This window comes from Amaranthus tricolor, chromosome 5 (genome assembly GCF_026212465.1).
Source record: "Amaranthus tricolor cultivar Red isolate AtriRed21 chromosome 5, ASM2621246v1, whole genome shotgun sequence".
In the NCBI taxonomy this organism is placed as follows: Eukaryota; Viridiplantae; Streptophyta; class Magnoliopsida; order Caryophyllales; family Amaranthaceae; genus Amaranthus; species Amaranthus tricolor.
In genome coordinates, this window is record NC_080051.1 from 21,622,575 (window position 1) to 21,646,945 (window position 24,371).

The window sequence follows — 24,371 nt, forward strand, 5'->3', positions numbered from 1 at the left end:
AGAAAAAGGAGCTGTTGATGAACGCAACAGCAGCAAGGCTTCGTTGGATAAAATCAATTTCATCACTCTCTCTCTCTTCCTCCACTTTCTGTCTCCTCCTTCCTCTTCTTTTCGCAACCCTTTTTTTTTCATCCAATTTTTTTTTATTGATAATCCATCCCAAAATATATCCCATATTTTTTAAAATCAAATTTAGTTGATTAATTAATTTTTTTTTGGAAATTATAGGTTCTAGGGAGAGAGAATTTTAAGTACAAAAATTCAAGCTTAATTATTTTTTCATTATTATTATATTATTCTGAGTAATTAATTCATTTTATTTTTCAATGGGCGTTACCTATAAATTCTCTCTTTATTGTTGTTTCCCTTATTTATCTTGACAACATATATAAAACCCAATTAGGGTTTATTTTTGTTGATTGGTATTTTAAATCAAAAGAATCAAAAGTTTCCTGATAAATTGATTCCTTTTACATGGAACCCAGAGTTGGGAACAAATTTAGGCTTGGTAGGAAGATCGGAAGTGGGTCCTTTGGAGAGATCTATCTTGGTTTGTTCTTCATTCTTATCTAATTTATAAAATTAAATTAATTTTTTGGGGTTTTTTTTTTGAAATATCTCGTTTTTCTTAATTCAATTTTAATTTTTATTGTTGGGCAGGTACCAATTTGCACACTAATGAGGACGTGGCAATCAAGCTTGTAAGTCTTTGCTTCACTAAATTCCTCTACTTTTTTCTTCTATTTGATATTTGATTTATGTTTTGTTTTTAGTTCTTTTGAATTGTTATAAGTGATGTTTAATAGTCTAGGAAGCTCATATGATTGCTTTCATTGGATTGATATACTATCTATTTGATGATTCGAACTTGTCGAATAGGTCAAGTTATTAGCTTTACTGTTTTGAATTGGTAAAAGAAGTTCATGGGTAAGGGTTTAATGTTAATAGATACGGCCGGTTATATTGTTATGTGTTTTTGAGGTGGGATATGAATGTGTATGGTATGGTATGCTGTAGATTTTTGGTTATTGAATTATTGATTCTTTGCTGACTTTATATGTTGTATTGGATAGCAATATCAATATCAATATCAATAATTGCTTTTGCTTTTGCTAACTTGAGCTTTCAAGTGATCAATTGAGGCCATAGAGTAAAAATGCGGTAACGAAACGTTGATACACTAACGGGAGGGATGTGATTATCTTAGTGCCTAAGTATCGGTCGAAAACATAAAATCTCCTTTGATACAACCCAAAACACGGTTTTTTACACCTTTACAACACAGAATATCGATTCGTTGGTTTTGAAAACCTTTAAACCTTGTTACACTATGATTGGGGCTGCGATTGCTTCAGGAAGTTTTAATTGTTGGTTTTTTGTACACCTTTACAACACGGGAAGTATCGGTTCGTTGTTTTTGAAAACCTTTATAACCTTTCGATGCTAGGCGATGTGACCTTGTTACACTATGATTGTGGCTGCAATTGCTTTAGGAAGTTTTAATTGTTGCTCTTTTATACACCTTTACAACACAGGAAATGTCGGTTCATTGTTTTTGAAAATCTTTATAATGCGGCCAACGCGATGCGATGCAACCTTGTTACACAACGATCGGGGCTGCAATTGCTTTAGGAAGTTTTAATTGTTGGTTTTTAAGTTATTTCTTGTTGTGATTCTTAAAAATGTTTGCAGGGAAGTGGTTATAAAGCTGCCAATTTCCTTGTATTGAATGGATTTGGTAGTCGTTTCTTATTGGTTCATTGGCTGTAGTTTTTGTAAAAAATTTTGGTGGTCATTTTAGTTGGTGTTTGAAGGCAATAACTCTACATTATAGAGCTTTACTGTGGGTCTTCTGAATATGTAGTTGAGTTGGCTCAGTAAGATGTCATTTGCACTTTGGGGGTCAATATGCTATGTTAGCCATAAGCATTAAGATTTTGAGTTGTATAGTGTGAAGAATCATGTTTTTGGACTTGCGTACTCAGTTTGTGCATTCATCTTGATCTGGTGATTTGGCTTTAACTGTGTTGTGTGCCATCTATTGATTTCATCAGTACTGTAAGTTCAAACTCTTCTCTAGATTTGATGATATGACACTGCAATTCTAAAATTCTTGATTTTCAATTACGCTGAAATTTAATATTCAAATTGCTTTTATTAACCTAACATAATTTGATATTTATTAGTGCCAATTTTCTCTCTTCATTTGTAATTATAGAAAATGCCTAGGCTTGATTTTGTTTTTTTAGCTAGATTTACATAGTAGTATAGCCTCTTCATTCCAACCCTAGCTTCATGTTAAAAAATTAGCCTATTATGATCTTCCCCAATTGTAATTTCACTAATATGGTGAAGATATCAATGTTAAAATGAGGAAGGTCGAGATGAATTTTCTCTATAAAATTTAAGAGTCTTGTAATATTCACTAAAGTTTGCATTGGCTTATTTCATTGGCGTAGCAACGTTCTTATCATTATTTAAATTGATCTAGCATTTTGGGATTGTGAAGAAATGTCTTATTGAAGTCGAACAATATATTGAAAGATGAATAAGAGAGACTATCATGTTGTGTAGCCTAAGAGTATCAACCTTATTTGTTGAAAAATATTGATGTAACATTGAGTTGTGTATCAATAGAATCCTTTCAATGTAGAGAGCTAAGTATTTGGACTTCTAGGATTTGCACATGCTTAACCTTGTTAATATTGCAAGGAAAGAAGATTCATTGCACTTGGCATTCTAAAAGTACTGTTATCTTATTTGTGTGATTTGGAATGGAAGTTAGCCTTTTGGCTCTACATCTAATTGATTGATGTTTATGGTGTGAACCATCCAGTTGCAAATAGTAATTTTTCATTTTATACTACACACGCACATGAATGTTCGCGTTGAAACACATTTGTGGGAGGCAGAAGGGTATCTCGTAATATGTGATAGACTAATTCTACCATTATAGTGAATAATAGAAGAATACAGAAATATAAACAAGTATTCCAAGTAGAGAAATGTAGTGTTGATCTTATTGATGTAATTGATTGAAGAACAAGATTTTACAAGCATTCGAGAGCCTTGCATTCCCCTAAGACATGAGCATAAAACCCACTTAATATCAATACAAAGTATTCTAATCTTTTTCTCTACTCCTCTTTCTTATTTATACTAATTTCTCCTACTAACTAATACTAAAATACCCAATTTTCCCTTTTTAAGTAGATACCATTTTGGGTATAAAATTGGGATGGTTTATAGAACATTGATAATTCAATCTCATTTGCTTTTGAATTTAATTAAATTTGTCCTAAACAAGTGCCACTGCTATTATATAGAACGGTAGAAGGTTCCTCAAATCTTTCCCTGCTTAGTCTAATCTACTTTATGCTCGTATACTTGTATTTTGTATATCATCATAATCTTATAATTGAATTGTTAGCTTAAAAACAAAAGTATTGTCCAACTTAAGGCCTTTATTAGTGCTTGCCTTGGTATTATCTTGAAACTTTAAAGGATTTATTAGATGGATGTGAACATTTCATGGTTACTTCATACTGTCCCAATAGCTCATTTTAACTATTGGAGCTTTAGGGAGTAAATTTGTTTGACACAAGTAGATGTGACAAATATTCTAGAAAAATATTCATTTAGGAATATATTTTACATTTTTAGTTCAATTTTCATAATAAAAGAGCAAGGATTTTGAGTTTTAGGTTTGATTATCGGCATCTTGCTGCAATTAGATTATTGTATAAGATTATAGACAACAACATAGTGGTATATGACAAGAATAAGCTCAAAACTTTCACTATATACATGAAAAATTAATCTCTGTCCCATACCAAATTTCAATACTTTCCTCTATTATTTTTCAATATCTGAGGACTGAGATTAGGTTGAAACACCATTTTATTTATGCTCAATTATTTTTCTAATATTTTATTTTTTTCTTTTGTCTGCACCATTTCCCTTGAAGTATGACACTGTTAAAAATCACTTTTTTTGACTTCATTACTTTATTCGCGTGCCTCACTTTTTGTCCGTTTCTTAGTGTCATATTAACAATGAAAAATTTTGGAGTCTTTTTCTTCACTATCTTAATTAATGTACAATTGTACTTTAGTGGGAGTTTTTTCCCTTTTCAGCCCACTATTTCTTTTCTCTATCTCTTCTATTCAAAAGAAAAGATGTGCCTCACCAATATCCTTTCCCTTTTCATCAAGGCATATTCCACATGGTAGCACCAATATTGTCTAAAACGCCAGCGATAGTTGTTTTTTTTATTTTTTGTTCACATGCTAGCATCATATTTTAAAAGTAATTAAACCCCTAGCATTATTCAAAGGATTGCTTTAAAAGTTCTATCAAATGTTAGAAAAACACTCAAATACCCAAACTTTTTATTTTTCAATTTCAAAAAAAAAAAAAAATCAACCCTCTCTACCCTACCATTCACCACCATCACCACCCACACCTTTTCAACACCATTATTCCCTCTTTAAACTAAATACTCCTCAACCCAACATATTGGTGAAGAGTTTGGCCATTTAATACTACTTCAACCCACTTGATAAGCCTCACCTAGAACTCATTATAAGAATTACAAAAATAACTTCAACCCTTGTGAATTTGTGATTGGTATTTTCATGTACATCATTTTCCTGCAGTGTGCTCTGTGGAATAGCTGAAAAAGATGGTTGCTTTTATTTATTCTCTATCAGGACTCGGTTAGCTTTTGAGAGGGAGTGGGGCTGTGAGGAACTAGGTTTCATGTTAGATTACTAGCCTTTGCTATTGCCTAGTCTTGGGAAGTCACTACAATTCTATGAATGCATATAACTCAAGTATAAAGCTGTGTCGTTGGGAGGTGGGCAAGGGTGGCAAAGTCTTTTCTCTTTTTTCGATTTCAATATTTGAAAACGGGAGAAAAAGGAAAATTAAAAAGTTTAACAGAATCTTAATGGAATATGTCGTTTTTAATGAATTTTACTACCCTATGGACAACATAGTATTTTAGTGATATTATGTGGACGAAAAATTTAAAAAATTTACCACTTGCATTTTGGACATTATTGGTATGACCATGCAAAATATCCCTTCGAGAAACTATATCAGTGGCCATTCATATACTTTTAAATCTTTTCTTATAGATATGTACTAAGGCTATTTTAAAAATAATGATTTGAAAGATTTTAGGAATCTTCATTTGAATATTTTTTAGCTCCCATAGCCCCATCTCAATTTGATTCAGTATGTGAACAAGTTACCATGTTACATCTTTGCATCTTACCTTTGTAGCTGTGATAGTGTTATTGCATCTTTATTTCATCATCTTAATGATAATGGTATCCCTTCTATTTTCTGTAATTAGTTATGTATGAGTGATGAAATAAATATGTTGTATATTTCTTAAATACGTAAGGTTCAGTCAATCTACTTCTGTGGTGTGCAATTTAATGAATTGATGCAATTATATCATAACTCTAGTCATCTGTGAACAGCTTTTTGAATACTGTATTTCCCATTGATTACTTTATTTTACAATATTTTTCAGGAAAATGTGAAAACAAAGCATCCACAGCTGCTTTATGAGTCCAAATTATATAAAATACTGCAAGGAGGAAGTAATAACTTATCATTAATTTAAATCAAATATCATTTGAGTAACACCTTGAATTCTTCCTCTGATTTTTCTGATGATGGCAGCTGGAATTCCCAATGTGAGATGGTATGGTGTTGAAGGAGACTACAATGTTCTAGTCATAGATCTGCTAGGACCCAGCCTAGAAGATTTATTCAACTTCTGCCATAGGAAATTTTCATTGAAAACTGTCCTTATGCTAGCTGATCAGATGGTATTGTCTTCTTTCTATTTCTTGTCTTTAATTTTTCTTGTTACTTTTTGTTTGATAGAATCTTTAAACTTTGTTGATCTAACATTCTCAGATCAATCGAGTTGAATATGTTCATTCGAAATCTTTCTTGCATCGCGATATCAAGCCAGATAACTTTCTCATGGGGTTATCGCGACGTGCAAATCAGGTTTGTTATTTTGTTTTTATTATCAAGGTAGAACCCTAGCAGTCTGGTTGGAAAATTATTTTTCCATCATTAATCTTTCATTTTAATGCATTTTGTGCGGCTTGTCATCTCTATCTAGGTCTACATGATTGATTTTGGTCTAGCAAAGAAGTATAGAGACAGTAACACCCATCAACATATTCCTTATAGGTGAGTGGTGATTTGGTTAGTTGCAAGTCGTATTGTAGGTCCTATGTGGCTACAAACTATCAACCTACCGTCATCATCATTATACTACTATTAATATTATTACTGTTACGATTATTGTTATTATCATGAAATTATGATCATTATCATTATTTTTTAGCTCAACTTTTTTATCAATATGATCATTGTAATACAACATTATTCCATTAACCCAATGCCGTTAAGTGACTCCCACCCAGGGTGGGGTTTGGGAGGGTCGGATGTACACAACCTTACCTTTGTTGTTAATAATAAAACTAACAAAGAGGTTGTTTCCGATTGACGCTTGGTAGCAAACGACATGTGCAATTTCACATAAATAAGAAGTGTACATTATTTAATGAGTCATTTTGCTTTAGTCTATTATAATTTGAAATCAAAGAAATATAAATTTTTAGCCCCATCAAAATATTGGACATAATATGCATTGTAAATTTGTAATAGTTCCCTATAATCTGTTCAATCGGTAAAGGATCTTCTTGTCACTCTTAGCCATATTTTAAAAATGTTTTTTCACTTCAAATATGTTTTTATTAAAGATTTATGCGTTTGCTTTGCTGTCGTGAATGTCCTGTCCTACCTTCTCATGTACTCCCCCTTGGAAAACAAAAGGACAGAAATGTGAAAAGAAAATAAAGAAGGATTGAAGAAATGTGAAAAGAAAACTGACTTAGTTGGATCTTTGTTGTAGGGAGAACAAGAATTTGACAGGAACTGCTAGATATGCAAGCATGAACACTCACCTAGGAATTGGTATGTTCTCCTGTTCTATTGGGCATTGAACTTGAACCATTGACCACGTTTCTCTCTGAATCTCAGTCTTCTGCTTCTCTGCTCCGCTCCAGTCTTTAGAATTTGTTGATGTAAATGATTGGCATTTGTAAGGCTGGGGATAACACTAGATTCGATTTTGTTTTACAGAACAAAGTCGGAGGGATGACTTAGAATCAATGGGTTATGTTCTCATGTATTTTTTGAGAGGAAGGTGAGCGTTGGTTTCAAAGAATTTGGATGTACGACTTTGCTTGTTTCCTTGGTTTCTCTGGTGCTGAGTCTGTATTTTTTGTAGTCTTCCCTGGCAGGGGCTGAAAGCTGGGACGAAGAAACAGAAGTATGAAAAAATTAGTGAGAAAAAGGTTTCAACCTCTATTGAGGTAATACTATATTTCTTCTCTAATAGAAATCTTTTAACTTGACAGTTTGCAGTTGTCATATTGGCTTAGCAATTGTAATTCTCCTTCAGGCTTTATGTCGAGGTTATCCATCAGAATTTGCATCTTACTTTCACTATTGCCGTTCACTGCGGTTTGATGATAAGCCGGATTATGCCTATCTAAAAAGACTCTTCCGTGACCTCTTTATTCGTGAAGGTCTATGAGACTTTAGCCTTAATTGGTATTTAGTTTTATGGTGGTGCCGCAGATTTTGATTATGGTCATTTTGCTTTTCAGGATTTCAGTTTGATTATGTGTTTGACTGGACCATTCTGAAATACCAGCAATCCCAGACTGTTGCCCCTCCCCTACTTGCTCTTGTAAGTATTCTTTACCTTGGCCTATTTCACTGTTACTCCCTAACATTCATTTGTTTATTTACTTGTTTGATGGTTGTTACTCTGCCAGGGTGCCGCTGGACCAAGCTCTGGGCTGCCTCATGGTGCCAGTGACAAACATTTTGGTAATTTTTTGCAATATTATCTTTTTTCATTTTTGTTCCTGTCCACCCTTTGTGTTGGGCGTGTAGACAAAAGCATTGATGTTGTTGCAATTGCAGACTGCAGTAATGGTCCATAATTATTCTTGTATTAGTATTACTTGCCCATATTGTTGGAAGTAAGGCTTTGGCATTATATTAGTATTACTTGCATTGTATTTTAATGGGATATGCAATGGTAAGTGGAGAGAGGGGGTTAGTACAAGCACATAGTATCACAACAGAAAACACCACTATGATTTTACAGTGCTAAGAAAACAAGCTGGGAAATGTACCTCTTTTAGTACGTAAAAATGGTAACAGGCTCTAGTCCCCTTTCGTGAATTGCCTTATTTGATTTGTTTTGTTGAATAGACAATAGAATAGGTTTCACATACTTTTTAAATGATTTACTTATTGCAAACTCAATATATATATGACCTGGTCTAGGAACATTACTAGACATGTGTAATGGGTCGGATAAGGGACAAATTGAAATTAAATGGGCTGGGCTGGGCCTTTAGAATATAAAAGGGCTCAATGGACCTGGCCATTCAGCTCGGCCCGATCCATTTTAATATATTACTCATAAACCAAAAGAGGACAAGACAATACAAATACAATACATAATAAGAAGTTTACTGTGATCTAACTGAACTGGATAAAACATCTTTACTAATTAGTAATCACTCACGTAAACATTGACAGCTGCATGATTGCATGATAAATGCTTACATTCAGCAGCACCCCAAAAATAAAAAAATCAAAAAAATCAAAAAATCACTATCAAGGGCCTTAAGCTATCAAAGTATGTATTGATGATCAAATGGCCTAAAATAAAATTGATGATCAGAAAATTTTATTTTGTTCACATTCAGCAAATTTAATGGAACTAAAATAACGCAGGGGCATAATTATGGTTGACTACATTTCATGACATGGTCGTACAGTAGTAGTAAAACCATCAGGGGCATAGACAAGGCGATAGTATAATAGTCTAATATACGATCTTGAAATGGCTTCATAAGCAAGGAATTTACTAAAAGCTTTTGAAGGCCTGTATAAAGCCAACAAACAACCCTTTAAAGCCTTCTCTGTTTATGTGGATAAAAGGCCCTATTAAGCCATGCCTGTTTTGAATTTGCATAGTATAGGGTCCGATAAGGGCCTCTAAGGGGCCCGGCCCGTTGCACTGGTCTGCCATCACCTCTTCCTTCCGGATATATGTTTATATCTCCTCAGAAGGAATAGCTAGTCTAAGATGTAAACCTAAACCATTTAGCTCCATCCTGGAGGCGACTAGAAGTTGCCTGACTTTTTTGGCTGTCTTTATGTTGGACATTTATTGCAGGTCTCTCTTATACTTCACAAAACTGATTCAAATGTTTTCATATAGGTGCTGAGGAAGGGAGACCCTCTAATTGGCTTTCAGCAGACTCATCTCGTAGGAAATTAACAAGTTTGCCAAAGCAGAAAAGTCCAGCTCCAAATGATCCAGCTGTAGCAAAAGAACCCATGGTAAAAACTTTTACAGAATCTCTTGCCCATAGTAATGGAGAGGGAGGGATTTATTTTTTTCTCTAATAAAGACCATCCCTTCACTGTTGGACCTTGGAGAGATTTGGAGGAAAATGGAGCTCCATCTTCGCCCTTCCTTCTCTCTTCTTTCTCTCCCTCTACCATCCCTTGAATTATATATCCATCACAGCGTGAGTGATTACATTGTTATATATATATATGTATATGCATACCACCTATGTTACTCGGACTCTTCATTTTGCTTCACGTTCCCGTGTCCGACCCTTGATGTTTGGACATTAGTATGACACTTAGACACTTCATTTTAGGCATAAAATTGAATATTTAGATGTATCCAACACTTGGACACGTACTAGTATCAGACATTAGTGCCCAAGTCTAAGTAACATAGCATACCACAATGTCATTATAATTTGTTTCATGAGAAACAAAATTAATCTTGAACCGAGCTAAGATTTATTTATTAGTAGAGTTTACAACTTCGGTAATAAATTAATAATCAAGCTGAATGATGGCAACTATCACACCAAAAGCAGAATGACACAATCACATTGAACTCGAGCTTTCCGGAATTTTTTTGCCAAATCTTTCATTTTTACCCTTTCCTTGGCTCATATCTTGGTTATGGCTGATGAAGCATATGACATTAGCATTAACAAGCTCCAGTTTATATTGTTTTCCTAATTTGTTTATGTTAACAATTTTTAAATGTGCATTTATAACAAGTTGGCAAGTAAATGTTTTAGGAGCTTGGGAGGGACTGAGGGTGGACTCAAAAAAACAAAAATGATGCTTGGACTCAATTTCAGTTAGGTGTTTTTGTAATTTGGTGTGAAACAATTTTATTTATGCAAAAAGGATAGGTGGTTTCCTTTGTCGTTAGATGTACTCTTACACCAACTATGATCAAAAGATCAAGTTAGGTGTGTGCAATGCAACTCGTACAATGCAACTCGATAGTGTAGTTGAATGTTTATGGTTTTAATTATGCAATCTTTATGAAAACACTTTGCTTCACTCACAAAATGCTCTCGATCTGAATCAAGTTAAGCTACACCGACTCCGTCCTCTTGGATTGTTTGTAATCACAACTCACTTGACTCGTGATTTTTGAACACAAAGATAAGACAAGATTTTTGCTATAAACAGAAATTTATTAACTCCCAAATCTGTATATGAATAAATAAAAAGCATCTTTTTATATAGGGATTGAGAAATCTAGATAAAAAGAGGGGGAGAAGACAACTAGATAAGCAGTAGTAACTGATCAATATTCTCAGGCTTTTTTGCTTGTGGACACTCGATTTTGTGCTACTATATTCCACTCTGCATATGTCTGATCAGAAGCTTCAGTGTACACCCTTATGGGAATTTAGTTAATTATCGAAACACAATGTATCTCACGTTTTCCTTTCATTTTTGCACATTTTATATCACGTGCACCCAATGTCTGTTCTAAGGGTTGACCCTCGAGATTGTAAAATGCATTCCTTGTATTGATTTGTTGGTATATCTTGGCAGCTATCAAATTCTCTAGTAAAAACTAGCACATCAGGTAGACGTGCTGTTGGGTCAAGCAGTCGGGATGCAGTCTTTTCTGGCAATGTTGCAGACGGCACTCGCCCGGGTACTAAGGATTCCAATCTTCAGAAAGTAGCAAGTGGGCATCGTAATTCACCATTTGTGTCATCTGAGCATCCTCGCTCGTTTTCTGCCAGAGTAACGTCGAATGAACATACTCTTGAATCTACCATCAAGAAGATTGAAGGACTCAATGTTAGCAATGAAGAGAGGTTGCAATGATTTGTTATCAGCACAGCTTTTAGACCTTACTTTTCCCCCATGTAAATTTCAATACTACAATTTGGTTATTTTTATGGACCCTTGAGTGCTTTTTGTCTAATTTTTTTTATATCATTTTTTAGGCTCTTGTTCTCCCCCGCCCCGTCTTTTAAAAATTTAACTAGAACAGGTGAAAGCCCGAAATCGAAGGCGTGAAAAGTTGGAAGAGATAAGCACTCTGAGTAGTCTGTAAAGAAGTTTTAAAGAGTCCCCATTAATGGAGTCAGAATTGATATTATTTAGATTCTTTGTTTGAACTTGTCCATGCTAGGATTTTCTAGGGTTCACAAATAGTTTTATTAATTATATCGTCATTTATAAGTTTATAGATATAAGGAGTTAAAGTCATATGGTGTAGAGTTCTAAAAGCTAAAGATCCAGATCCACCATTATTTGCACCTATGGCTCGTTTGTGTTTTAAGGGGCCTATTTTTATACCCTCATTTGTACCTTTCATCACGCTCTAGAAATGAGGTAGTCTAAGTAAGTGTAATTGCGACGTTTGGTTTATCGTTATGATGGGTTAAAATGACATTAAATTTCTTTTATTTTATTTGTTAATTTATGTGTTTTAATTTTTATTATTTAAAAATACGAGGACCAATGAGATAATGTCACATAGACATCTTAACCTCTCAAATTGGTCAAACCCTTGAACCTATCGGTTAATTCACATTTTCTATTAAGTGGTAGTCATTTACAAAGAAATATATTACATTAGGTAGTTTTTTACAAAAAAAAATACATAAGATAGGTTTTTGCAAATAGACCTATAGATAAGATAGTTTCTTATAATTTTTCCTTTAATAAATTAAAATGTACTAAATGTCTTTTATATATATATATATATATATATATATATATATATATATATATATATATATATATATATATATATATATATATATATATAACATTGACTTTAACTTTTTGAAACACCACTTAATATAATTATAATGTACTCAAGATTCTCCGGCCATTGTTTAGTTATGTATAGTTTATTGTGATTAATGACTTGGTTCACCCAAGTTGTGCATAGTCGAGCATTTGGACTCCACCATTTAGAGTCAAAGATGAAGATTTTGTCGGAAGGATTAGTTTTTAGCGAAAATTAACTAAACATTACAATTCATCAAGTTTAGAATTTTGAACGTACGGCCCGGCCTACTGCAGTCTACAGCACCCGCACATATTCACATGTTCTGATTTAGCGTGTTTCTCCGTTATTTTACTCGTCTAAATCATCGCCTTGGTAAGCCTAAAGTTTAGTACGCCGAAGTCTCTCTTGAGCTTCCCTACCACTTGAACTCGTGTCCCGTTGCTTTCTTTACACATTATTTAACTTCAACATTGTAATACCTTCTCGTTTGTAAGCTTAGCATTTTACTCTTATCGTTAAACCTTGTCCTAACTATGGATGTTGCCGCCATCTAGAATAAAAATTCACGTCTTTTTTTACCTTTTTGACAAAAAAAAGTTTGTTACCCGTTAATGATGAATTAACGCATATCAACAATTCAACATAAACAAATATTTCCCCAATTATCATCCCCAAACCATCAAACTAACCCTATTTAATCATCAAGCAACTGTGAAGCTGAATTGATTTATTTTTATTTTCAGGGAAAATTAGATCCTGTTGTTAGCAGGCAGCAGCAGCAATACCATTATTAAAACAGCTCGTTTTCTATCATACTGTCGCAACAAAAGATGAGCCCACATAACTAGCTCGTTTCTCCGATTGATCCCTTTAATATCGTAAATAATCACTTTAACACACTTTAACACACTATAAATGTACATAGATTAGCCCAATAAAATAATCTCATACCATCTTATTCAAGAATTTTTATTATTAAAAACTAAAAATTCATCATCCCAAATCACAAACATACATAAGACAGAATAAGGAAATTAAGATTAAAAATAATAATAATTAGTTACCATTAACAAGATGAGAACAAGTATTCTTAATCCATCTAAAGCTGTTTCTAAAAGAAGCTTTTAGTTTTCCTTGAACACCATAAACCTTATAAGAAGCAACCCTTTTCTTTCTTTGAAGCTCTGCATCACTCAAATTCATCATCCATCCTTTTCCTTTAATTGAAGATTGTTTGATATAATTATGATAAGAAGCATAATTACAAGTAGTGTAAGACCTTCTTAGATGTTTCTCATTAGGATTATGATTAGGATTCTCCATCTTCATTCTTCTTTCTCTGCATGACATTGATCTATAATTCTCCATTTTCTTTTTCTTTTTTTTTTTAGTTAATCAGATTCTAATGGGATTTCAGGGATAACTAATTATCTCATATATACTCCATAGCAAGGAAAGACTCGTCTAGAGTGACCATAGAAAAATATATTATTATATATAAAGCGGGTATTTTAGTGTTTATATTTTTATAATATATACTCTCTTTGTGTTTATAATTCTTTTTAAATAGAATTTACGAATTTTAGTGTCTATATGAAAAAATATGTTCATGTCTGATCTTGAAAAATTTATCTTAATATATATTTTTTAAATATCGATTTTTTAAAATTATTAAAAACGTAAAATTAGAATTATTTAACTTTTAAATTTCCATTGAGATCTGCACAAAAAGTAAATAGAAAAAACATGAAAATAGAGAAAGTAGTTCTTCATCCTATTAGTTTTACTAAAATTTTTTCTGTCTTTTAAATTTTACTATATTTTTAATTTTGAATTTGATTCACATTCTTTCGCTTCATATTCATAAATTTAAATTATATTTTCATCTTGTCTATATATTTTTTTTCATTTTAGTGTACATTTTTCTTTTTTTTTTATCCGCAGGCTGTTACGTTTTTAATGTTACGAAAGTCAGGAATTACTAAATGGAGTTGTTTAAGTGGTTTTGTTTTGTCTACTCAAATTAAATGGTTTTGTTTTATTTGTTTTGGTGAAGGATTTCGTATTGGATTAATAAAATAAAAAAGGGAGATCATACTTTTGGAGATGTAGAAATGTAGTTTTCTTTTATTTTTTTTCTTCTTAAAATGCTAATACACATTTCTATAAAAAAAAATGCTAATCCACATGAGTTTCCCTTAAATAATGCTCATATAGATCCAAGTTTTAAAAGATTTTTCATAAAATAATAATTTTCACAATAACGTAGATGCATTGTGGATTTGTGTATATTGGAGAAATTGCTAACAATACAATGAAGGTTTTAAGATAAAAACTAGGTTCGTCTAATAAGGAAAAATTGTTAAACTACCAACGCATCAATAAAAAATTATACTAATTATTAGTGTTTTAATAAAACAAGATAATACCCCCGTAATATAAGGCTTTGTTATTTTTACTTAGTTATATGATCTCGAGTATCAATTGACAACCTATTTGTTTTAACGTCATCATTTAAATCGATGGTTGTGTCTTAATGTATCACCAAAAACTCTCATGTTCCATGGCCTTTCTCCGGTTTTAAGACAATATTCGATAGTCATAAGCAGACAAATTATGTGTTCTAAATCTTGATTTTGGTCAAGTAGCATTTTAAATCATGGATTGACCTCTAAACCTATCGTATCAATGATAACGTAGATAAAGGATTCACTTTAGAATGATCCTCCTTTTTCCTATCAGATGCACGAGTGAAATGAAAACAACTAATAATATCTATCTCGTTTGCCCTAGCATGTAATTATCGATAAATTCAAATTGCCTATCCTTAATAAACATCATAAAATAATTTACTTCATCACCACCAAAATCCTCCAAGACATCCTACATATATTTAAGAAAACATTTAAAATTCTACAAAACATTTACTAAAAAATTGCAAGTTGTACAAATTGTACAACTTTACCTAGGTCAAGTCACACGTTTGTGCGACTAAAGAACGTAAATTTATTGCTTACTTTAATATTTTTGAGGTTGAATTCACCGATTATATTGTTCCAATGATAAAATTCAATTTCTAAAGTTTTTGAGAGAAGTCAGAGAGAAGACATAGAAAATATAAGTTAAAAACAATTTAAAATTCAATATAAAATATAACAACAGATTAAAAAGGGTGTGGGAAATGGCGATAAATTTCTATACCCAAAATTGAGGCGAGGCCATGAGGATACAACTTTTGATTTCTCAATAACCTAAGAATCATAAAAACACATTACACGACGTTGACGTTCCTCGTACGTATAAAGTCATCCACCCCCACTTCAATTTTCTCTATAGATTTTATGTTCAATGTCTGTGGTCCTCTATTGTGACCATTTTCAAGATACAACGCACTATTATTTTTTTTCAAGTAATTGTAACTTTGTAAGAGTATATATATAGTATATTATAGGATTTAAGACTTAATATGTGTTATATACTTTTAAAGTCTTCTATATAAGAGTTTTTTATAATAGAAGTGTGAATAATATAGTATAGATTTTTTTCGTAACTGGCATAATATATTGCACTTTGAAATGAGGGAGGGATGATTTAAATTCAAACTGTATTCTCTTGTCGCGTTGGTTTTGATATCATATTATGAAACCAACTCAAATAAAAGTTTAAGTTGATAGTTGAGGCCTTGAGGGTCTGAGGCTCCATGATATATTATACAGTTGGTCTCCTGAGAAATTGTGTCCCTGAGAGATCTCTCTCTCAAGCCCAGCCCAACCCATTAAACCTTAATGTCCACCGAAAAAGTACTTAAAATGTCTACTTACAATATTCTTAATGCCTACCGAAAAACTAGCCTACTTACCATATCTTTAATGCCTACTTACAATATACTTAACGCCCATTAATACTTAAAATATTCTCAATGCCTACCGAAAAACTTACTCTATATTTTTCTTTTTAGGTCAGCCCAATACGAGATGATCTCTAAAAAAAACCCGTCTCTCACAAGAATTTGTGTAGAATATAAACTTGCGCTTAAAAGCTATTAAAAAGTTAGCTTCGTGTTCAAAGGTTTTCTCTTCCTTTATTATAACATGGTTCAAATCTCTACACCTACCGGAAGGATTAATTATCCCTTTTCCTTGCCGGTGGAAGATTCTCTAGCCTTACCCCGAATTTTAAGAACAATCCCAATATCTTGATACCCCGAATTTTAAGAACAATCCCAATATCTTGATACCCCGAACTTTAAGAACAACCCCAATATCTTGATAATAAATCGAAGGAAATATTGAACTAACTTTTAATAACAACCTGCTTCTCGGAGCAAAAGAGCATCAATATGGCACAAACAAGGAAAAGCTTTTTGTGTATGCAATAAGACACAAGATCAGGTCCCAAAATTTGCATATACCAACTTAATTTAAAAACAGGATTAAAAATTTTACGCTGAAGACTTCAGCTAAACCCAATAACAAAAAGGTCAATATATACAGTAGCTTTCAATCCACAATTGGATCATAGCATTTAGGTAAGGCAAAGTAAACACCCAAACAAACAAAAGTTAGTGTACCTTGAATCGAATTCAATTCAAGCTTTGTTTGGAGTGTGAACGATGATGGAGTTAGAAAGAAAAATGGGTGATCTCTTGTTGAGCATCATCATCGTCATCATCTAACATATCTTCCTCCTCCTCGCTGATCCTACCATCTTCATCTTCCTCATCGTCTTCTTCTTCACTCTCATCCTCATTGTCCTCTACCAGCATGCTCTTGCGGTCAGTCTTTCCGTCTTTTAAACCAGTACCTAGAACCACTGTTTCTCCATTTGACTTTTGCATATCCTTCCTAAGCTTCTCCATGTTTTCACGCCGGCGATCGTCCTCCAACCGTTGCTTCTCTGCCCGTCTCTTATCAAAATCAGCCCTACACAAGCACCAAATGATTATGAAGCAAATGGAATAGTGGCCCCCTTAATATATCTTCTTTTATTGGTTAAATAATAAAAATAATGATCATAATAAATGAATGAATAGATTACATATAAAAAAAAGTGCAAGTTTTAGCTAATATTTACTTATAAGTTTCCATGTATTCTGTAGCACTATCATCAATGGCTTTAAAGAATTCATTCATCCCAGCGCCAGACAATGCAGATACTCCAACTGATTTCAGATTTTTATAAAACTCATCCAGAACAAGAGATAGACTTCGAGTCAGAGTTGAAGTGTACGACTGGTCTGACTCAAGTGCTGCATGAAACACCTCAAAGTCTTCCATCCACTGCAAAAAAGACGAATATTCAGTGAGTCTAGGGGGATCGATTTTCAGATGACAGGATACTACGCATACATCATTATATGTATGACAGTGACGTAGGTTGATCAATATCCAAAAAGTAATGATTGTGAAATAATCAGATCATATTGCAGTGTAGCAGAGTTCAAGTCAAAATAACAAAGTCTACAAACCAAAACACAAAATAATGGTGTAAATAATTACTTTTTAGAAAGATAAAAATTTGTGCCCAGCAGAGCTAAAAAATTTTCTATCAGTAATCAGCGAAGGTTAAAAATATAGAAAAGCAGAGACTGAAGCTAAAAGGTGAAATCACGCCATATTTAACTACAATCACCAAACCTATGTTACACAGACCCGTATACCCATGTCCAACATAGATATCTGTCAAAAGCCATTTTATGAAAAAAAAAAACCAATATTTTGAATCAAATCGAGCAATGCACAAGAGCCAAGGATCCGACAGAAGTACTTGAGGCAATATAACGACACAAACTATGTCAAATGAAGACTTTAAGGAGCCATCTAAATAATCCTGTAATAAGACTTCTACTTAACTAGACATCATATACGCCAATACTATTGAAAAAGTAATTATAACAAGCTCACGACAAACAATATTTGTCTGAGACTCAAAATTAGCTTGTAACTTGGGGAAGAAGCTGAACAATGCGTAAAAAATAGTTTAATTCAAAGAAATCAAAACATTGAGAACATTTACAGTGAGAATGATCAATCATCTCATAATTAGGTTAAATCTACCATGTGGATGATTCTAGTTGAGCGAAGCAGATTCTCCTTGTCAGTCAATGTGGATGATCTTGCGTTATCGCAGCCTATATTGCAGCTGCAGTAACCCCCCTATGGTCCACCTTACATCATCTCTGAGGTTGCACATTGACTAAGTCTGAAAAATAGTTAAACGGAAAACACTACAAAAAATCCACTTTTAGTACCTTATCCATATAACTTTCCCATACAGTTTCAACAAACTTCATAAAATCAAGCTTAAGCCTTGAAGAAAACCATTTTAAGGACTCCGACATATTTATCAACCATTTCTCCCCCAAGCGCCACATCTCTATTCTTCAAGAAAAACGTTTAACGGACAATGAAAATGCATAGTTGACGAAATAGGAGCTTGTTGATCAAGGAAGACTTTTGTCAAAGCACTTTAAGCACTTGTAAGCAAACACCTCACAAAGGGCAGCTCATGCAACAACACAATGCAAAAACAAGGTTGCTTGGTACACTAACAACCACATTAAATCATAAAGATTTACAAATCCACCGAACCGATATAACCCACATTGTAAAGGTGTAAAAAAAACACATTTCGAGCAAGTTCAAGGAATATATCATAGTATCGCCGATATTTGGAGGTATGATAAACGCATCACTACCATTACTGCATCGAAGTGTCCGTCACAGCAATCGCGATCATTACCACAGTTTTGATAAGTTTTGAACTATAATTTACAAGGCAACAATACATTGTAAAACTCACAATCCTCATTCTAAAAAAACTTCCAAAAACTTCCAAGTTCCTCATCATACCAATCATCATTGCCTCCCATAATTCCGTAAACATTGAGCTTCTTTCTCCTCATAAGGTCTTCCTTGGCAATTACACACTCTATCAACACTACAAAATAATGATCATGATACAAACTTCTTTTGTAAATTGACCTACCATCACCTCATAAAAATCACTCAAAAGCCTAAATACATAGAAGGCATCCCCTGCAATGGCTTGTTGATCACACAAACACCACTAACCCTCTAACTTTAACTCTTCAACATGATAAACATATAACCTCGTTTTAAAGTAAGATTCTCAAACTATTAATACATTATAGAATAAACTCAACTCTTTTCCCATGTACTCCCAGACCAGGGACGTTTAGTGCAACAGGTTGCTCGTATTTTTCATTAGGTACCCTCCCTCTCGAAGTCATCAACTAATGATATGTCATTACTAGTCTCAGCCTTAAATAATCACAGCAACTTTACAAAAAAACAAAATAAATTATTCATCAATTTAGATTATTATCTCACAAGTCAAAACCAACCTCTATAAATGACAAGATACAAATACAAGATTTTCGACAATGTGAATTAAAATTTAATCAGTAGGCAATACAAGTAATTGATTGCATAATTCATAACTCCTTAATGTGGAATACAAGACTACTTAAAGCAAAACCACAACTTCATCCATGATTAGTTGCTAAGTCTATTTCTACTATAAGTAAACCCAAATCCATCAGAAAATTTATTTGATTTGAACACACATCAAGATATAAATAAAAAAAAACTTGAGTACAACATAGCACACAATACAACATTAGAAAATCAATCTGATCAATGTATATGAAAGTATCAACAACCAAAAATATTTAGACAAGGGATATAATCAAAATTTCAATAACTATGAATATGAAAGGAAGAAACAATTTGAAAACTGAGTGTTTCTTGACATAACACAGCAAAAGTGATTAGTTTGAGGCGAGTTTGTAAGAAGATTAAAAATAGCTAATAAATGATCAAAGCTTCCATTTTTACAAGACAGCTAATAAAGACATTTCTTCTGCTTTTAAAAAAAAGTCATTTTGCAAGGCATTATTTGTATCATGCAAGTTTTAAAAATAAATTAAATTTGAATGTCTAAAGGATGTTATGAAAGCTCTATAGAGAAATTTCAAAACTAAAATGCTGACAAAAAAAATAATCTCACAATGTAATTATAATGCTATGAATAAAGTCTACCTCTAAAGCAAATTGATGTTGAGCAACATCTGTCTTGTTAAAAGCCAAGACGAGAGGCAGTCGCGTCTTGTAAAGAATGCTACAAGCATACAGCATATTACTCATGAATGTAGTTGGATTTGAGGAGCGTGGAGTATCAACCACATAAGCAATCACGGTCGGAAAGGTCGACGCAAAGGCTTCAGTAATTATGGCTCCAGAAGCAGACCAAGTAAAAATTTCAATCTGCCCAGGTGTGTCCACCAACACATAATCAAGTTGGTCGGCTCTACGTTCAACAACTGAAATGACCTGAAAGTTAAAATGAACAGCACCACTTCATTAGCGTGAACTCAAGGCAAATACACACAAAACAATTCAGTACTAACCTTAGGTACAAAAATCGTACAAAATCTTTTTCGCTCATGTACCAATACTAAAAAAAGAAAATATATGAAAAGAGAAGTTTTGGCATTACACCAATTCATAATATTTAATTTTCCATGCTACTACTCCATATCATCAAAGATAAGGGTCAAAGTAAGGGATCTTACAATTGGAATTTAAAAACTGTGTAGCCTTTTGTAAAGTCTATAGAACTCATACTGACACATTGATCATGTGCACAAATATTGCTTCATGAAAAAAAAGGACCAGAGTCCTATAGTAATTAGTATTAAGCAGACAAACAAGCTGATCACATTGCCTCGTGACACTTATCTCAAGAAGAATAGAAAACCAAAGAGCATAACAGCACTATTCTTTCCCAGGACAAAAATGGAGAAGGTGCACAGCTACACTGTATTAATACATACGACTCCTGGCATATGTGAGTCTAGAAAGGTCACCATATGACATCAAGTTACAAGTAATAAAAAATAACATAATCCATTCAATTCTATCTAATATCGTAATTGGAAAAAGGGGATGTTAAATTGCACCTTCATAATTCAACTAATACACAAGAAAAACACCACAAATGAGTAGTTTTCATTTATAAAATTGAACAGGATGCCAGGCATAATTCAAATCAAAAGGGCTATAAAGAAAACATCTGATGACCCTTGTCCTCAGTCACAACAATATCGCAAAAATTCAAAGCAGACCAATCCATTAAAAAAAAATATTTATCCTAAACCTTAACAACAACCGAGAATAATAGAAGCTGCACAACTTACCTCATCAAATTTTGTTGCAAATAGATTGAGGGAAGTTAAAATTCCTCCATTAGGACCCAAGTTAAATTGCTTCATAACTTCCTTGTACTTGACAGTATCCCTTATATCAATATTAGCACCAAAAGGAAGAGTCATAACAGCTGGATCAAGGTTAATCACATAACCTCGAAGCTTTGATGCATGTGTTTGGTACACTAGCTGCCGCATAAAAGTCGTTTTTCCACTTCCTAATTACATTTGATTTGCGCATTAACTCAATAATATACATATATATATATATATATATATATATATATATATATATATATATATATATATATATATATATATATATATATATATATATATATATATATATATATATATATTCATAGAAGTTCCACAATAAGTTGCTACTTAATTTATATTGAAAATGTGCAAAAGCAACAAAATGGTAACCTTTAAATGCCAATAATCAACAGAAAATAGTGTAATAATAAAAACTTAGGTTGCCTTTATGTTCATCTTCAAAAGGAATCCAACAATGTAGGATGCTCTATCTTTGATTACCGCCATTTAAACTACCTTCTAGAGTTTCATGGTTTATATTTGCATCACTCCAAATACTAATGCAATATTATTAGTGAATTTGAATTACCAATGTCATAATATTAGAAAATTTCATAAAACTATGCAATAACTAGTTCTTTCTAAAGTGTACGCAACTGTAAACAACACTTTTTTCATTCATGAGACTGACCTGCCATTCCAACGACAATAATGATCACAGGTTTTCTCTTAAAGCTCGATGTTGGTTCCTCAATTTTCAGCTTCTCAATCGACTGCATGATCTCATCATTTTCCTTTACCTATATAATCCAACAAACGGTTCATCAAAAACCTAAACCTTGACAGTAAAAAATAATAGTTAAAGTCACAATAAAAGTAAGCAAGACATTACATTTTCCTTTGTAGATGACTCCACACTGTCCATCTGAACAATTGGGGTACCATTCTCAGTAGCGTTAGCAACAGATTCATGCATCTCCGAATCAACCTCCATTGTCCTTTACAATTTATTCAAGAAATTAAAGAATTACAAAACTCAACCCCAACAGCAAACTAGAACGATTTAACACAACCATCAATCAATAAACTCAATTCTGAGATAAAATTCGCACAATCAATATTATTTGATGCAACAATATCACTATAAAGCCACTGCGTAGCTCTAGATTAGGGGGTCGCATGTACCTAACCTAACTTTGCCCTTCCAGTTTCAAAAATAACCAGGGGCATATCTAAAATAAAATCAAATGCTGTCCATATTGGTAATATAAAAAAAATTATATCATCAACATTTTAATTACGTTAAATGTCCATGCTGAATTTCCATATTTTAAGAAAAACGCATTATATCATCATTTGACAAATTTTGTAACAAATCACATTTAAAATGCTATCTTGTTGCGTAACTAAGTCTTAATAATCTTCACATTAATGAAATTACAAAGTTTTGAAATGAGAACCCCAACAAGTATCCCTGGGCCTTTGAAGACCAACTTCTTATTTTAATCCCTTTCTTGTTAAATATCACCTTCATAAAATGCTTTTTCAACTATTTCAGCTTGTTTTTTATGAAAATCATTTTTACGTTTATAAGAGCTACCAATTGTATTTAAAGTAAGATTAACCAAATATGATCGAGAAGCCACTCTTTTGAAATACCTATCCATTTTAAATTGTACATACAATCATTGTAGAATTATATTACTAATCCACGATTTGAAAATATATAGCCATAAACCCTAAATCAATTATCTAAACTTTTATTAAAAAAAATTCAAAAAAATTATCTAAATCAATCGAAGAATTAAATTACTAATCAACTAAAACTTTAATAAATTCCAAGTGATTAAAAAATGAAACCCTAAATTCAGAAATTACCACCAATTAAACAAAAAACCCTAAATTGATCAACGAATATGATTGGGTATTGTATAATCATCAATCATGAATGAACAAACAATGTTTAACAGTTAAAATTCAAAAATAAAATCTATAACAATTGAAATTAAAACTTCTAGGAAAAGAAAGAAAAAGAAAAACATTACTTTGGTGGTGATGGTGGTGGGCGGTGGCTGCCGGTACTGCGTTCTGGCCGTCTGGGTCTGCGGAAGGGCTGGAGACTGGAGTGGAGGCAGGCGGCAGCAGTGGATGAAGGATTGAAGGATTTTGGACTTGGGTTATAAATAAGGAAAACAGAATAGTGCGGAGCCAAGGAGGAAGTTAGAAGTATTGCGTCAGTAACATTGTAGACAAGTTAAAGTACATATAAAGATGGTCTTGCTGTAAGATAGGCTTAATATAGGTTAGCTTAATTTTAATTTTAATTTTAATTTTAATTCTAATTTATTAAAGAAACAATAAAAAGTTTAGACCTAGTTTTAATTTTTTTTTAAATACAAAGGATTTGGGCCGGTTTTATAGGGACAGTCTCATCGTGAGACGATTTAATATAGATCGGTCTAATTTTATTTTATTAAAAAAATTATAAAAAAGTTTGAATGTTGTTTTAAATTTATTTTATTCAAAGATAATATAATGACTTGCAAAAATATTATTTCTTCAATTTTCTTTAATTTGTTCATTTACTTAGATTCAAGAAAGGTTTAATGATCAAAATTCTAATATGATCAAAAAAATAAATATTGCTTTTACATATCTAATTATATAAAGCTTCTTTTATAAATCTTTTTATGTACTCTTGCAATATATTTTTGACAAATAGTCAATTTTGTGGTCTCTTTATTGATTTATTTATTTAATTTTAAATAAGTCTCCTTTATTTATTCAAAGGTATTAAGATTACTTAGCAACACTTCAGAAAAAAAAATTACTTAGCAAACGATTCATAACTCATTAAAATGTCAGATTTGACCAATTGCTCTTATCAATTGG

At 32.5% G+C, this 24,371-nt stretch overlaps 3 protein-coding genes across 3 annotated transcripts; 1 reads left to right on the top strand and 2 right to left on the bottom strand.

Annotated features, from left to right (window-relative positions):
* Positions 1-11,578, top strand: LOC130813719 (uncharacterized). The gene is made up of 14 exons (XM_057679568.1): positions 1-550; positions 661-701; positions 5,546-5,615; positions 5,698-5,846; positions 5,938-6,033; positions 6,152-6,222; positions 6,950-7,011; positions 7,180-7,243; positions 7,328-7,412; positions 7,502-7,628; positions 7,710-7,792; positions 7,881-7,935; positions 9,347-9,468; positions 11,011-11,578. The coding sequence occupies exons 1-14, from the start codon at positions 475-477 to the stop codon at positions 11,290-11,292; spliced, it is 1,383 nt and encodes a 460-aa protein (XP_057535551.1). The 5' UTR covers positions 1-474; the 3' UTR covers positions 11,293-11,578.
* Positions 11,579-12,747: 1,169 nt separating this feature from the next.
* Positions 12,748-13,678, bottom strand: LOC130813721 (uncharacterized). Its single transcript, XM_057679569.1, has one exon. The coding sequence runs from the start codon at positions 13,577-13,579 to the stop codon at positions 13,268-13,270; it is 312 nt and encodes a 103-aa protein (XP_057535552.1). The 5' UTR covers positions 13,580-13,678; the 3' UTR covers positions 12,748-13,267.
* A 2,871-nt stretch (positions 13,679-16,549) lies between these two features.
* LOC130813722 (GPN-loop GTPase QQT2) lies at positions 16,550-23,722 on the bottom strand. The gene is made up of 7 exons (XM_057679570.1): positions 23,525-23,722; positions 22,372-22,477; positions 22,171-22,279; positions 21,432-21,658; positions 20,275-20,565; positions 17,285-17,490; positions 16,550-17,133 (listed from the first exon to the last, which is right to left on the bottom strand). Exons 2-7 carry the CDS (start codon positions 22,471-22,473, stop codon positions 16,833-16,835), a joined length of 1,236 nt encoding a protein of 411 aa, XP_057535553.1. The 5' UTR covers positions 22,474-22,477; positions 23,525-23,722; the 3' UTR covers positions 16,550-16,832.
* Between the last annotated feature and the right edge of the window lie 649 nt (positions 23,723-24,371).

Coding starts and splice junctions, on each gene's coding strand:
- LOC130813722 (XM_057679570.1), bottom strand. CDS start 22,473: ATGGAGGTTGATTCGGAGATGCATGAATCTGTTGCTAACGCTACTGAG. Junction 22,280..22,371: donor AGTCATCTACAAAGGAAAAT/GTAATGTCTTGC, acceptor TGGATTATATAG/GTAAAGGAAAATGATGAGAT. Junction 21,659..22,170: donor TATTGTCGTTGGAATGGCAG/GTCAGTCTCATG, acceptor AAATGTAATTAG/GAAGTGGAAAAACGACTTTT.
- LOC130813719 (XM_057679568.1), top strand. CDS start 475: ATGGAACCCAGAGTTGGGAACAAATTTAGGCTTGGTAGGAAGATCGGA. Junction 7,012..7,179: donor GAACACTCACCTAGGAATTG/GTATGTTCTCCT, acceptor TTTGTTTTACAG/AACAAAGTCGGAGGGATGAC. Junction 7,793..7,880: donor CCCCTCCCCTACTTGCTCTT/GTAAGTATTCTT, acceptor TTACTCTGCCAG/GGTGCCGCTGGACCAAGCTC.
- LOC130813721 (XM_057679569.1), bottom strand. CDS start 13,579: ATGGAGAATTATAGATCAATGTCATGCAGAGAAAGAAGAATGAAGATG.